The sequence below is a fragment of the Crinia signifera genome, chromosome 8, assembly GCF_055691185.1.
Source record: "Crinia signifera chromosome 8, ASM5569118v1, whole genome shotgun sequence".
NCBI classification, from domain to species: Eukaryota; Metazoa; Chordata; class Amphibia; order Anura; family Myobatrachidae; genus Crinia; species Crinia signifera.
The window spans coordinates 101,624,913-101,640,061 of NC_139224.1; the positions used below are offsets into that span (position 1 = coordinate 101,624,913).

At 42.5% G+C, this 15,149-nt stretch overlaps 1 protein-coding gene across 10 annotated transcripts in view; it reads right to left on the minus strand.

Moving 5' to 3' along the window:
- Nucleotides 1–15,149, minus strand: part of NTNG1 (netrin G1) — a 278,549-nt gene that overhangs the window by 37,403 nt on the left and 225,997 nt on the right. For 5 of the 10 annotated variants that reach the window (XM_083156901.1, XM_083156904.1, XM_083156905.1 and 2 more), the window contains one exon: nucleotides 9,946–10,113. The exons of the other annotated variants lie outside the window; for them this stretch is intronic. In XM_083156901.1, the coding sequence (XP_083013027.1) occupies nucleotides 9,946–10,113 (168 nt within the window). The remainder of the gene's footprint in view (nucleotides 1–9,945; nucleotides 10,114–15,149) is intronic. 10 annotated transcript variants of the gene reach the window in all.

Below are 15,149 nucleotides of genomic sequence, written 5' to 3' on the forward strand. Positions count from 1 at the left end.
GTTGATAAATAAAATGGTGGACCTGGGACTAGGTGCAAATATCTGTAGATGGGTAGGGAACTGGCTATGTAATAGAGAACAAAGAGTGGTTGTGAACAGTGCAGTATCAACTATGATACCAGTACTAAGTGGAGTACCACAGGGTTCGGTACTGGGGCCCATCTTGTTTAACATTTATATTAACGATATAGGGATGGGGATTCTCAGCGATGTATCCATCTTTGCTGATGACACTAAACTGAGTAGAATTATTGAATCAACAGAGGATGTGAACATACTTCAAAATGATCTTAACAAACTAGATGAGTGGGCTAAAAAGTGGAAGATGAGGTTCAATGTGGATAAATGCAAGGTTATGCATCTCGGGAGACGTAACCAGTGTGTAAGTTACAACCTAAGCGGGGAGGCATTAGGTACTTCAGCACTTGAAAAGGATCTAGGAGTCCATATAGATAATAAGCTGGGGTGCAGTGTTCAATGTCACATTGCAACAAAAAAGGCCAACAGAATTCTAGCATGTATTAAAAGGGGCATGGAAACTAGGGACTCAAAAGTAATTATGCCACTATACAAGGCATTGGTTAGACCGCATCTTGAATATGGAGTACAGTTCTGGGCCCCACACTATAAAAAGGACATCATGGAATTGGAAAAAACCCAAAGAAGAGCAACAAAGCTTATCAGGGGAATAGAGAATTTAAGCTATGAGGAGAGATTAAGCAAGCTAGGACTATTTACACTTGAGAAGAGACGTTTAAGGGGGGATATGCTCAACATGTACAAATATATCAGGGGCCAATATAAGGAACTCTCAAGCACTCTTTTTACTGCAAGAAAGGAAACTAGGACACGAGGGCACGAATTTAGATTAGAGGAAAGAAAATTTCGTTCCCTCAAAAGAAAAAATTTCTTTACGGTCAGAGCAGTCAAACTTTGGAACTCTCTTCCTGGAGAGGTGGTGTTGGCAGATACAATAAATACGTTCAAAATAAGGTTGGACAAGCATTTATTGGATAAAAATATCCAGGGGTACTAATAAGAACCATATTCTGTCTTTTACAAGGGATAAGCTATTAAAACGTAGGTTGAACTAGATGGACGCAAGTCTTTATTCAGCCTTATCTACTATGTAACTATGTAACATAATATGTCCTCAGCCACTGGCTTCTACATCTCTAAAATCATCTCCATTCACGGCCCTCAACTGCCACCTCTCCTTCTCCCTGATAGCCATCCCACTTCAGGACTTCTCCCATACTACTCCCAACCTCTGGAATGTCCCACTTTTAATCTGGCTACCTTATCAACCTGATTTTAAGAACCCCTCAAAAACTCCCCTTTTCACTGAAGAACACACCCCTCTTGCTAACTCTCAATTTTTCTGAAATTTCATCTGAAATGTTAACATGTGAAAGGCAGAATGCTGACATTTAGATTAGGCTGCAGTATGGGAGAGTTATGCCTAGGCTTACCATACTATTACTTTAAACTGGGACACTCATGGATTCCACAGGTTATGCGGCTGATAAAAAACAGGTAAAATGCAGGCTTTAAGTCAGTAAGACATAAAACCTGTGTACAATAAGTCCCAGTTTAAAGGGATAGTATGGTAAGCCGAGTTATGCCAGGTACACACTCAGTGGCGCCGAGAGGGAAGGGAGAGCAGGTACTTTTTACATGGGACCGGGCCTGTTGAGGGAGCCTGGAGGGGCCTGTGTCCTGCTGCTCCCTCCCACCTTGCTTGCTCGTCAGTCCACCTGTCACGTACAGAGAGGAGGCTGACTGCTGCAGGGGCGGTCAGTCTTCTCTTCCTGCATTATTTGCAGGAGAAGGGGGAGCGATCTCATCTGCACCCATCGTGGACACTGGCACCCGCCAGTGACCATACCCTCCCGTATTGGCCACACCCCCTCACATTGCTAAGGCGCAACAGAGCTGTCGGTGTTCCTGTACACACAGGAGCGATCTTGGCTTGTTATTTCATTTCTGGCTGATCCAAATTGATATACTGGCTGGATCGGGTAGTGTGTACACTCAATATGTGCACCCCTGTGTACTGGAGGGCATTATTATGTCATATAATATGAACTGGATGGGAGAGTGTATGTTATAATATGAATCTGCGGATACTGGTGTTGCATAAAGTAAACTGGGAGCCCTACACTGTCACTGCGTAAGCAGCAGTTTCATTGAAACCCCGGCATACTCCCATAACACACCCACTGTACAGACACTTTTTGCATTTCCAGTCATTGTGTAAGGACATCCATCACTTTTCCACAACATTTCTGATTGCAACAGTGCCTTTGTGCATACACGTTGTGTTATTCATACATCGTATTCATTATAAGATTTTGTTTAGGAATTTTCTCAAATTCACAGTTGAAAAAAATAAATCGCCAAACTACATTAACATCGGCATTGCGTGTGGCTCTGAACCAAGCCCAATATGTTTTGATTTTACTGGAATTACATTATATTATATATTAATATCTCGATTACATTATAATTTCCTGCCATGACAGAGCCGGAAGATCACTGCCTCCTCATAGATTGCATTTCAAATCAGTTCCCAACATCAGTTGTAAGATGCCACGAAAGGTAGAAACACAGTCAAACGTTAAAGTGGTTATTGTGATCAGATTTTTCCATTTTAAGGGCACATCAGCAGCTGAAATACGCCAACTTGTCAAGGTGTATGGTTATAACGTCATGTCACAGGTTTGGGTATTGTGTACTGGCTGTGGTGCAGATGCTTGGCCGGCCTGATTGCTGGTCATCGTGAAAGCCTGTCCTCTCATTATCAAAGGCAGTGTCCCAAACCTGTCTCTGTAATAGATGTTATCACCACCGTGACAAGTTGGCAATGATATTCATCTGCTGGTGAGCTCTTCAGATGCAGAAACCTGTTCACATTACACACCTCATCCCCGCCACTGATCTTGGGACATGTGACTAATATGAGGCACAGTCTATTTTGGAAGTTATGCTCTACCTACTCTTGCTTGTTGGGAAATTAGAACGAAATAGAAAAAAAAGACAATGTCTTATTTTTCTTGAACCACCCTCATATAAAAATAGACATTTACACCAATGGTCCCTTTAAATCATCATAAATAGTTAAACTTGCATCATAAAAGTCTCATCTCTAGCTGCAGTAATTCTGAATATCAGGCACCTATTTTTCTCTCACAGCGGAAACTGTTCATCCTAATTAAGAAGAAGAGTCTCGCCCATTCCCAGCTCCTTCGCTTTTCTCAAAGGTGTGATAAAGGTTTTTTATTCATCTTCCTCTCACTCTTGCTTTTTGTCTGATTGGACAGACACTCATGTCTTTGAGTTAAGTTACAGTAGAGGTGGGCAGTCTGGTAATGATCATTAGGATGAGAAGCATTAATTAGGTCTATGGAGAGAAATTAGTAGCTGCAAAATGTCTGTCATTTTTGGTGGAGGTGAGAACCCCAGGAGAAATGTCTTCAAGAGGAACAAAATACATTCTTTAAAAAACACAGAGAACAGATAACGGAAAACGGAGTTTAGCTACATACAGCATACAATAAAATGTACAACCCCAACTGTCATGTCAGCGAGATGTTATACTACAGCACAGTTATCTAATGATAACACAACTGTCAGTACACAACTAATGCATTTACAAACAGACAGACTGTTATTTAAGTCTTAAGGTGCCCATACACGTTACAATTATTGTATCCAATATTTGATACAATATTGCATCTCATCGCATCTCGGTTTTGCAATAAGATGAGATGAGATCTAGTACAAAAAGTATGTGCAGCACATACTTTTTGTACTAGATCTCATCTCATCTTATCGCAAAACCGAGATGCGATGAGATGCGATATTGTATCCAATATTGGATACAATAACTGTAACGTGTATGGGCACCTTAACATGTGCATCATAAGACCACAGTGAGGATGTATGCTTTCTGTTATTTGCTGTGTAGAATTATTTATCATTAGTGGCAGTTGGTGGACAGACTTCTAACTGTAGTTCTGCCAAGGTTTTTTTTAATAAATAGCAACATCACTTTTTATTTCCAAAATATGTAGCATCAAGTAATGATATTTTTTAGGGTCCCCACCAGGGGCACAACTAGACCTTTGGAAATTTTTGAAAGCCCCCCCCCTACCATTGTCCCAACAATGCCTCTTAGGGGAGCAGAGAGAGAGTAATGCATTAGGTCAGGTAGATTCCCCGTACCACACATTATGCCAAGTAGGGCCCCCATTACACATTATGCCAGACAGAGCTCCCATATACATTATAAGCTAGGAAGAGCCTCTTATACATAATACACTAGGCAGAGATCCGTTATTCACATTATACCAGGTAGAGCCCCTGTTACACGTTATGTCAGGTAGATCCCCTGTTACATGAGCCCCTGTTACATGTTACACCACCTCCATGCAGCTGCAGCCTTGGATTAGCGTGAAGGTAGCGTGAAGAGGGTTTATGTTATCAACAGCTGAGCTGTGTCTGGGTGCAGGGGTAGTAGCAAGTTCTTGAAACAGCCAGGGCCCAATAGCAGCTGTAAACCTTGCCACCAATGATAAATAATTATACATTGTAAATGACAGCAGAAAGCATGTGTATATATCATAGGCATATCAATAATGGGTTAAATGTGTATGGTGCACACAAGCTCCTAAGTCAGGGAGGAGCATGGCTGCTGCTTGACAGAGATCAGAACCCCCCCCCCCCCCCAGTGATAATGCCTGCATAGGGAGAGTATTCAGTCCTGATTTCTGCTGTGCAAAATTGCAGTGTCCTGCAATAACATAGTTGCTGCCCTGCTAGAGTGAACCTCCCCCCATGCAAATCTGTGAAAATATCATCGATTGTCATCCAGCTGCAATCCATTTGCAACTCACACACCATCAGATGATTTTTCCAGTCTGTACAAGTGTGCGGAACTCTGACCTCTCCACAACTGCGTTACACGGACAGGCTGATCGGGGCCGGAGCGGACTCCCTGAGCACGACTGCATTTTTCCTGACACCACAAATGGCTGTTAATCAAACTGAGGTCAGGTTGCGCATAAAACAGTGCTGCATGCTGTTGGCATGTGCGGTGTGGCACACACACATGCACAGTTGTTTGATAATCGATTGTCTTGCAAATTCTCACAGTAGCGTTCAGATCTGAATAAGCCCCTTAATGTCATCTTAAAATGGTGTTAGCTAATGTGGTTAAACTTTGAATGCTAAGCTTTTAAATATAGGTAGATTGCTCCAGACCACAAAGGAAATAGCTGCAATGCATCCTGTGTTACGTAGAGAATGGAGGGAATAATCTTTGGTAAATTGCAGTGATATGTAAATCAGGCCCAACTAGCCCCATTTTGGTGAGAAAATCACAGATTTTTTAGTCACTTTCCCTGTGGTAGAGGGTTATGGTTTAAAGGTCTCCATCTCTCCGAATGCTTGGTATAGCAGCATGATGGAAAATGGGGCCAGTTCATGTAGAGACAACCATTCTCTATACGTAAGGTGACACCCTTTCAGAAAGTCCTCACCGAATTATGGAAATCATGCAAAAATGCTTAATTCTCATTGTCAGATGTATTTGTAGTAGTTTGTGACACTTATTTATCATACATTACAATCTCGGATTGTTGTTAAAGATAAGTGTAATTTTCTTTAATTAACAGTATTCTTTAATATTATTGCAAAGACTGATGGTGAAATGTATCAACCCACCACCACTTGCTCCAATACTAATCTCATATGTACTAACATATGCAAATAGTATGGCAAAGGGCAGCTCTCCTGATAAGAGTTACCCTTTGTGATGGCTGCTGGTCCCTGGAATTCTCAGGGTTATGACTGTGGAGGCAAGTATGAAGTATAGGGTCGATTCTGAGGTGTGAGTAAAGCCAGTAACTGTGCACTTGGCCAAACCATGCAGCAACACAAGATGCAAATTCTGTACCTTTACTATTTTTGTATGCAGGGTAAGTACTTGCTGCTTCTTGCATTAAGCCCACAAATGCTGGACAGTTTTATGTATAAAGTGCAATTTAGATTTCAGCTTGGACTCACCCCTTCCATATCTAATCTCTCTGCACATTGTACTTCTGCCCCACAGTGGTGTAACTCTAAAATGTGCCCCCCCCGCCATAAATCCCACTCCCCACCCCCAACCCTGCCTCACCCCGCCGCTGGGTCTGGGGCCGGAAACCGCAAATCTGCTTGTCTGCGGTCCCGGTGCTCCTCCAGGCTGGCTCCAGCAAATGAAAATGACCATCACAAAATGGCTGCCCCTAACAGGGCGCCTCCTCTAGCATCCTCAAAAAAGTGTCTGCTGTAAAGGGATGCAATTTTGTGTGGGCTATTTTTCATTAGCAGGAGCCAAAAAGAGCGACTGGGCCGCAGACAAGTAGATCTGTGGGTCCCAGCAGCAAGCAGTGAGGTAAGGCAGGCTGATTATGGTAGCAGTGCAGCGCATCAATAGCCCCGCAGACCCTCGGGCCCACATTTACTCAGTGCCTCCCTATTTTTATGCCAATGTTGCCCCACATGAATTGCAACATGCACAGTTCTGAGCTCTTTTTTGCTTCACTCCCAATGATGGCCAGAATTTCCAAGGGCAGTTCTGATCATTGTAAGGAATTAAAATAGAATACATTGGGGTCTGGACTGTTTACAGGGAGCTGGGGAGCTCCTCGATCAACCTGTTTCTATCACACAGGCAAAGTAGATTCTGAATTCTGCACAGACTGGGAAAATCATTTCATGGTGAGTGAGTTGCAAATGGATTCGCCGCCAAACACCAATCGGCATGGTTTTCACAAGGCATTCACAGCCTGGCACAGGGCAGATTTTTACATTGGAGGGGCAGCTATCTTATAGCCAGGCTCTGCTAAATCGCCCTGCTGTGTTTAGGTGTAAAGGCTCATACACACTGGGCAACTTTGAGCTGAAAGCAGCCCAGTTTTACCATTTGAGCTGCTTTCTGCTCAAAAGCCGCCCGGTGTGTACGGCATGGCGATGAGTGCTAATGCGCCCTTATCATCGCCTGCCACCCGCCTTCTTCTGCTGTTATCTGGGCATCTGCTATGGAAAGATGTCCACCCAAGGGAAAATAACTTAGACTGTTGAAAATCTCTCAGTGTATATGTCAGTGGTTTTCAACCTTTTTACCTTGCGGCACACTAAATAGGTTTTTAAAATTTGCCAAGGCACACTATGAGATCCCCACAGGGCAAGACACATTGGCCCCCACAGGGGAAAAAAAAACTATTGGCCCCCATTTAGAAACCAATCACACAGGTCCCCACAGGTAACAAAAATAAAGATACATTGGGCCTTTACATGAAAAGAAGAGTCCACTAAATAACAGATGAACTGGTGGTGGCTGTAAACAGGTTTGGACATCTCTAGATCTGGGGGCACACTTAAGAACAGCTCAAGGCACACTAGTGTGCCACGGCACAGGGGTTGAAAAACACTGGTATATGTAGTGAGTGATTTTCAGCCCAGTGATTTTCCCCATCATCTCTGCGCCAGTGTGTATGCACCTTAAATAACCACCTTATTCACCAACAGAACTTCTGTAATTCATGTGATCTGAATGAAAGGGATATTGTGGCCTCTACATGTGTGTCCTCATACAGACACACAGTGCCATGTCTGGTGCGAGTGAGCTGCCAGGTTCAGTGCAACTCTGCTTGCATTAGGCATCGGATTGCAGAAAATGGGTCTTAATCACAACTCACAATGTAATGATGCACCATAGGAGGGCGCTTTTTAATTTGATATCTGAAAATTAAATATTAGTCTACAAAGCACAACTGAACTTGTATTGGAAAAAGTCTGTGGCTGCTACAGTGTAGTACTTCCTATACAGATTCAGAGACTCAGGCCCACACCCATAGGGGGAGATTCTCTAAGCTAAAAATGCGGTAAAAACCCCGTTATCTGGGTTTTTACCGCATTTTGGGATGCATTAAGCATCCCCCGCTGGGTTACCGCGGAGGAGTGCATCGCCAGAAAAATCTGGCGATGCCCCATAGAAGCCTATGGGCTTCTAACGCGACTCACCTGTGTCCGGGCAGCACAGAGCTGTGCTGCCCGGACCTGTGACCTCCTCCTCTTCCCTGCGCTGCGCTGATCCTCTTCCGGGTGCAGGGAGGAGGAGAGCCAGCCCCCCCTGCAGCAGCAGCCGGGTAAGGGAGGGGGGAGCCACCGGGTTCTGATGGGACCCGCTGACTCACCACAAAGGACAGCTCTTAACGCAAGAGCTGTCCTTTGCAATAATTATCGCATATGTTAGTGCATATGCTATAATTATGAATGCGATGGGGGGCGATAGGGGGCGGAGCTGGGGTGCGGATGTTAGAACATCCCCCCATATACTGTACAAGTGTCACATATGAAATTAATCAGTGCAGTCTCATAGTGGATCCTAGTCACATCGTGCATTTTAGGCAAAAAAGACGCTCAATTTTAGCAAAGTCTCCTGGGATCCGGCACGTCTAGAGCTGTTTGGCTCAACTCTCAGCAATTATGTATGAGGACACATCTGTATATAAGCAATATTGAGGCACTGAGTGAAGCTATGGATTGTAGGTCATCTGTCTACTAGAAGCTAGTGACATCAGTAAGGCATAAACACTGTTCCGCGAGGTCCCTGGGTTCTAGCGAATGCATAAATGTTGGCTTGACTTTCATAGTAACTTGCTTAGGTTAGGGATGACCTTTTACTTGAATGATGCTTAGTAAAATATGATATTTTTGTCATTTTTTTTTTTTTTTTTATCTATATATTTTTCCAGATGACTCAGATGTGTGGATGTGTACAGGGTGGTATTCTGGCAGAGTGGTAGTATCTACTTCTACTACTACTACTACTACTACTACTACTACTACTACGTACTACTAGTACTTCCTCAAAGCAATAGATCCATGTGGTTGATCAGAACCAGTATACTATCTCTATGGAGTTCAAACTTTCCAAAACATACTGGTAGGTGAATCAACTTCAGGGTGTGCCTGGAGGTAGGGACTGGAGGGAGTAATGCAGAGTCATACATCAGGCAGCCCTGCATCCCATCAAAAGATCCAGGCCTACCTTCAAAATAAAAAAAATGGAAAGGTGGGCATGTACGGTGGAGCCCGTAAACAAATTTTTCTAAGGGCCCATAAATGTTCTGTTCCACTTTTGCTCATGTGCATTTGGATACCTCCCAACTTTTGGGAAGTGGAGATCAGGACCTTTTGACATAAAAGAAGTAGGTGGCCTTATGGGCATGGCCTTACAGGAAATGCATCTATCCTATGAGAAGTCTCCAGAAGGGTACATAAAAAGATAGGTAAGAATGATATATAAATATTAATTAGTGATTACTTTTTAAATTACATTATAAAAATGCAATGTAATTGCTTGAAGCAAAATTGTATACAGTTAATGTTACAGTTATAATGTATAGAATAAAATAGACTCTACAGCAGAGATAGGGAACCTTCAGCCCTCCAGCTGTTGCTAAACTACACATCCCAGAATGCTTTGCCACAGTTTTGGCATAGTCAAATAGCAAAACTGTCGCAGTGCATACTGGGATGTGTAGTTTAGCAACAGCTGGAGGGCCAAGGTTCCCCATCCCTGTTCTACAGAATGTAAATATTACTGTTCTACGTGGCTATACTGTACAGCAGGTCAATGAAGGGTTCCTGCCTTTCATCAGTTTTAATTTTAAGCTGCTATTAGAATTCATTCATTTTGCAGTTGTAGTTACATTAGTAATAAGCAGCACTACTAACACTTGTGTTTGTCGCCACAGTAACAAAACCACTAGCAAAAAAGTATGCAAAAAAATATTACAAGAGGTAAAAGACAAAAGACACTGTGTCCCCTTTTTCCATTCCAGTCATGCAAAAGTGTTTTCTGGTGTGTGCGAGGAGCATTTGGAAACTAACCTATGCATACATTTACATCATCCAGTTTGGCAGACCCATTTCTGTGGAAACCTCTCTTGCACTTCTCACACTGCTGACCACGCGTGTTGTGTCTGCAGCCCACGCAGACCGCCGTGTTAACAACCTCGATGTAAGTGCAGCGGCTGGAGTGCCCGTAGCAATAGCAATCTTGTGAGGAAGGAGGTGGGGGGAGAAAGAGAGAGAGAGAGAAAGAGAGAAGGCATGCTTGATAAGGACTGTGTGAGGGGATAGGGTGGTAGATGTCAGCATGGGAGGGGATCAATTAAAATAACTAGTGCTACTGCTGACTGAACTTTTTCATACAGAACATCAGGCGAAGTCAAGCTGAGTTACCATAGGTACCACTAAGAGACAGGTGGTACTATCCAAGTTCCAAAAATAACCCTTCCCCAGCAGTAATACTACTTTGACAGGAACTCAGTCACCATAATGTGATGGAAATAAGGTGTACATGATACTGCTGCTGTACTAATACACACCTACTGATAATTCTAGAGTTTTACTACACTATCATTCTTTAACACAAGGACTGCAACATATACAGTAAGTCAGAAGAGTCTATTATACCATAAAGAGGTGATTGGTCCTATTTTATATGTTGCCTTCCCAAATTGTCAAAATCATGACAAAGTTGCCTTACTGGCTGTAGAATTGTGCAGAGAGTGGAGACATCCCCAGAATGAGCTGCCAAATACACACCTCCCAACATGACCCATTCCATTAGGTACAAAACGCTCTGCTTCTGGATTTCCTTGCCAGTGGCAGTTGCACAATTCAAATAGTGGAGACACACCAATTGCCAGTGAGTGGTAATGTTTGGCAGTGTTTTAATTTTATACTGTGCTGCAGCCCCATCTCTGCATCCTGGAACAGAACATTTAGTCACTCCTGGAATGGGTAATGTCGGGAGGAATGCAAGTAAAGTACAGAAGATGATTCACTGCTCTGCAGAATTCATCAGGCTACAAGACACACAATATGTCAGTACAGGATTTACTGACACAACTAAATTATACAAGCTCAGTGCCTAATATAAAAAGGTAACATTCAGCCATTGAACGTTACTGCAGTGGTAGTGTTTCCAGTGCTCATGTGCAGCCATGGGGCTACACATACTCCCAATCCAAGCAGCCTGGGAGGGATCCAAAGATCCCTCTCCAGCCCAACTGTAGGTTATAGGCTAAAGTGTGCTATCAGGACCAAGTTCTGAAGATATAGGGTCATTAGGTCGACACACCTAAGGTCAACAGGCATTGGGTCAACCACTGAAGGTCGACATGTCTTAGGGTGACACCTAAAATAGGTCAACATTAATAAGGTCAACATGGATGAAAGGTCGACACAAGCATTAGGTGCACAATGGCTAGGTAGACAGTCAATAGGTCGACATGTTTTTTTTGAGCCGACACGTGCCGTCAGGCAGTATTTCATGCCATACCATCCACTAGGGCATGGAGGGAGAATAGAGTGCAGACAGGCACCGTGCCCGAAACATGGCGAGTGCAGCAAGCCACGCAAGGGGACGCGGTGCACCAATACAGTGTATTTGGGACAAACAATTAAAAAAAACATGTCAACCTTTCGACTGTCCACCGAGCCATTGTTGACCTAATGCTTGGGTTGACCTTCCATCCAAGTTGACTTTAAGCATGTCAACCTTCAGTGGTTGAGCCAATGCATGTTGACCTTGGGTTGGTTGACCCAATGACGCATACCCGTTCTGAAAAGCTAAGAATTTCAAAGTTTAAAAAAGTGACAAAAATTCTGTAGGTGTTAGTTTGCCTAATTCAGGATATATTTTGATATCTCCTACAACAGGGTTTTCTTAGATAGGCATGTTAATTAAATTAGTCATAATCATGCAAGAAATGTTCAGGGAAACAGGTTTAAAAATAGGCCCCTCTAAGTGTTAGCAATTAATGGGATGAGCTGGTATTCCTGGATCTTCAAGGGTTCGTTTAAAGCAAAAGAAGCAGGATACAGTAAACAGATCTCCTGTAACACATGCAATTATCAAGGGAGTCAAGAAAAGTGCCATAGAAATGTTAATCTCTTGTGTGACCGTTCTAGATCAAAGTGTTTACGCCTTTAGAAAGTGCCAATCTGGCAATAATTCTTTTACTAAAATAACTTTTTAATGTAAACATGAACTTAATTAGATGACAGCATGCGATGTTTCATATAAAATTATATATTAACCATCTCCCACTTGATTGTCTGTATAAACAAAATAAATTCATTATACCAGATAAGACCAGCAATAACAATAAATTTTAAATCCAGATTTTTTTTAACAACAGGGAAACCAGTGACACCGAATTTGTGTAAAATAAAGTACGATACAAATGGGGGAGGTCATAGTGTTTAGACCAATAAAAAGCTTTACTGTAAGGTCACATGACACACACGTAAGCAGATGAACAATATGATAGATGTGACAGAGCAAAGGGAACAATGAATTTGGCAGAAGCAGCAACCACAATCAGGAGGAGTTTGGGGAATACAAATAACAATTGCCTTTTTATATCCAGGAATCATTACATTGTCTCTGGAAACATAGAAACATAATGATATTTACTGCAGATAAAGACAAATGAGTCTTTCTTGTCTGCACGTTTCACTTATTAGCATTATGTGCAGAATATTCACACCGTATCATCTCTTTGTAAGTGAATTGTACTGTAATTAATTGTTCACAGTTACTCAAGTGTATATTATTATGTATGTGCTGTGGCTAATGTCTGAAATATTAATGATGCTGATATAAGCCAGGTCCTGTTGGCTAATAATATAAAAGGACATGTCCACTTCTGGTGCAGGGCTTATGTTTCATTCTACTGGACAGCAATAATAATTTTACAAAATCCATTCAATCAGCTGGGTGCCAACGTTTTTCCAGCAGATCCAGCGGAGAATTAGCAAAGCTTGGGGAGAGATAACGTGGATAGAGTTAAAGTACCAACCAATTAGCGCCTAATTGTCATTTTTTAAATAATGGGCCAGATGCACTAAGCTTCCAAAAGTGATAAAATGGAGAGTGATAAACAATCAACCAATCAGCTTCTACATGACATTTTCCAACACAGTCTGTGACATAGCAGGTAGGAGCTGATTGGCTGTTTATCCCTCTCCATTTAATCACTTTTGAAGCTTAGTGCATCTGGACCACAGTCTGTAAAGTGTAACTTAGAAACTGATTGTTTGGTACTATGCAGGAGATGTATCAAACCTTGGAGAAAGATAAAGTACCAACCTATCAACTCCTACTGTCATTTTACATGTTGCGTTTAAAAAAGTAGAGTTTGAACAGTGAGTAACTGATTGGTTGGTTCTTTAACACATTCCATTTTATCTCTTTCCAAGCTACTGTAAATATCCCCCTTTAGATCTCTGTAAGCTTTCATAAATCACCCAAATTTACCAGATCTCCCTCTGGCAAGGAAAATTGCTACTTAACAGTGCCAGATTACCAAATAGGCAGAGTAGACGTCAATGAATGAAAATAATATACAGTTTATCTTAAATGAAAATCAATCTTTCACAATCAAGATTTCTTAACTTGTTACCAAAATATAGAAAAAAATGTCTCAACTCAAAGGCTACATTGGTCAAAGAAACCCGCAAACTAGGTCATGTAATATTATACAGTAGCACAGAATCACAGAGCCATGTCATACTGACTGAGATATCCAGTGAGGAATTTAAAAACAGAAGTAAAAATCCCTGACATAAATGCCTCCTGTGACACTCCACTTCTTTCTAGGAGGATACAATTCCAGTACGAAGATAAGTTCTAGCATTCCATATAAACTGCTTTCTGGTAGCTACTGTATAAGAAAGACTCCTTTCATAGTGACTAGTACAATCAATTAGAAATCCTAACCTGGTGTACAAGCAATACAGACCTCTTTCCTGGTGATTAGTGTCTAAGATAGGCTCCATTCATACCCACTCCAGGAGGACAAGCTGAGTTGGCACAGTGGGGGTTGTGGTTAAGAGTGGTGGAGGCCTGTGTGCAGTGTTCTCAGTCTGGGCCCCCTGCTCTCAGTCAGTAATAGCACAGTGTGCTATCTAGTCTAAGCACTAAAGGGCTAAGACACTAATATGCATGCGCAGATTCCCCGAACAATGGCACAGCATCCATTTCCTGGATATTTCCGAATGCTGCTGCTGCTGCCATCATCGAGGGACTCCAGAGAAGTATTAAAAAGATGGGTCACAATGGTGCTGTCAAAGCTGCGATGAAGGTCCCACATCTTTCTCAGGAGCAGATTTGCAAGTGCTCCTATGGAAGACATGGGACCTACCACGTTGAAACTTGTTGAGGTACACCACCATTCTGCATTAAGGCATATCAAGTGGTATCATTGTTTGGCACCAAGGTGCATGATCTGGACCAGCACAAGTCCACAGTACCATATCCATTTACTACCTGCATACATCATCTACCTGTCAAGAAGCTCCATGGAGTCACATTGCTGAACTGGTAAACATCACCTCCTGCTTGGCAATTTACCGGATAATAACTGCACTGATCTTTTTGTACTTTATTTCCTGCTGGGCATTACACCAGACATTATTTGCACCTTAATGCAAAGCCTTGGTTGGACCAACTTGCCAATGTGCTATTGAGCCTCATTAGATGAGCAATTTGCTTAGCGGGCTATTCTGCGTAGGGAAATCGCATCGCATGGGCCATGCGATGTGCGATGCAATGCGATTTCCCTATGGTGCCGTACATAGGAAATCTGGGCGCCGTTCTAGGAAACAAGTACCTTATATTCTATTGATGTTGTTTTATAAATATAATTAAATCATTGTTGCACCTTTTACCAACTACATAGTATGTTCTATTTATATTATCAGTGATCTCCAGCGCTGTTCTTCATTGACATTAAAAAGATGGATGCAGCGGAAGTATGACTCATGGTCATTAGCAGTGGCGGCTCCAGTGGTGCACAGTCCAAAGTTCAAGTAAGGGAGCCTTGCCAACTGCCTGTGATTCCCAGCCAGCGAAGTTCGGTAGTGTCTGGGGTGGCAGTTGGTATTGCTTCCCTATTTGAATATTGCACTGTTCTGCAGTCCGACCTCTGGAGCCACCACGTGTTACCTAGTGTACAAATAGAGAAATGGTACCTGGTGTTCAGCCTGCAATACAGTCTTTCTTAGTGGCTAGTATACTG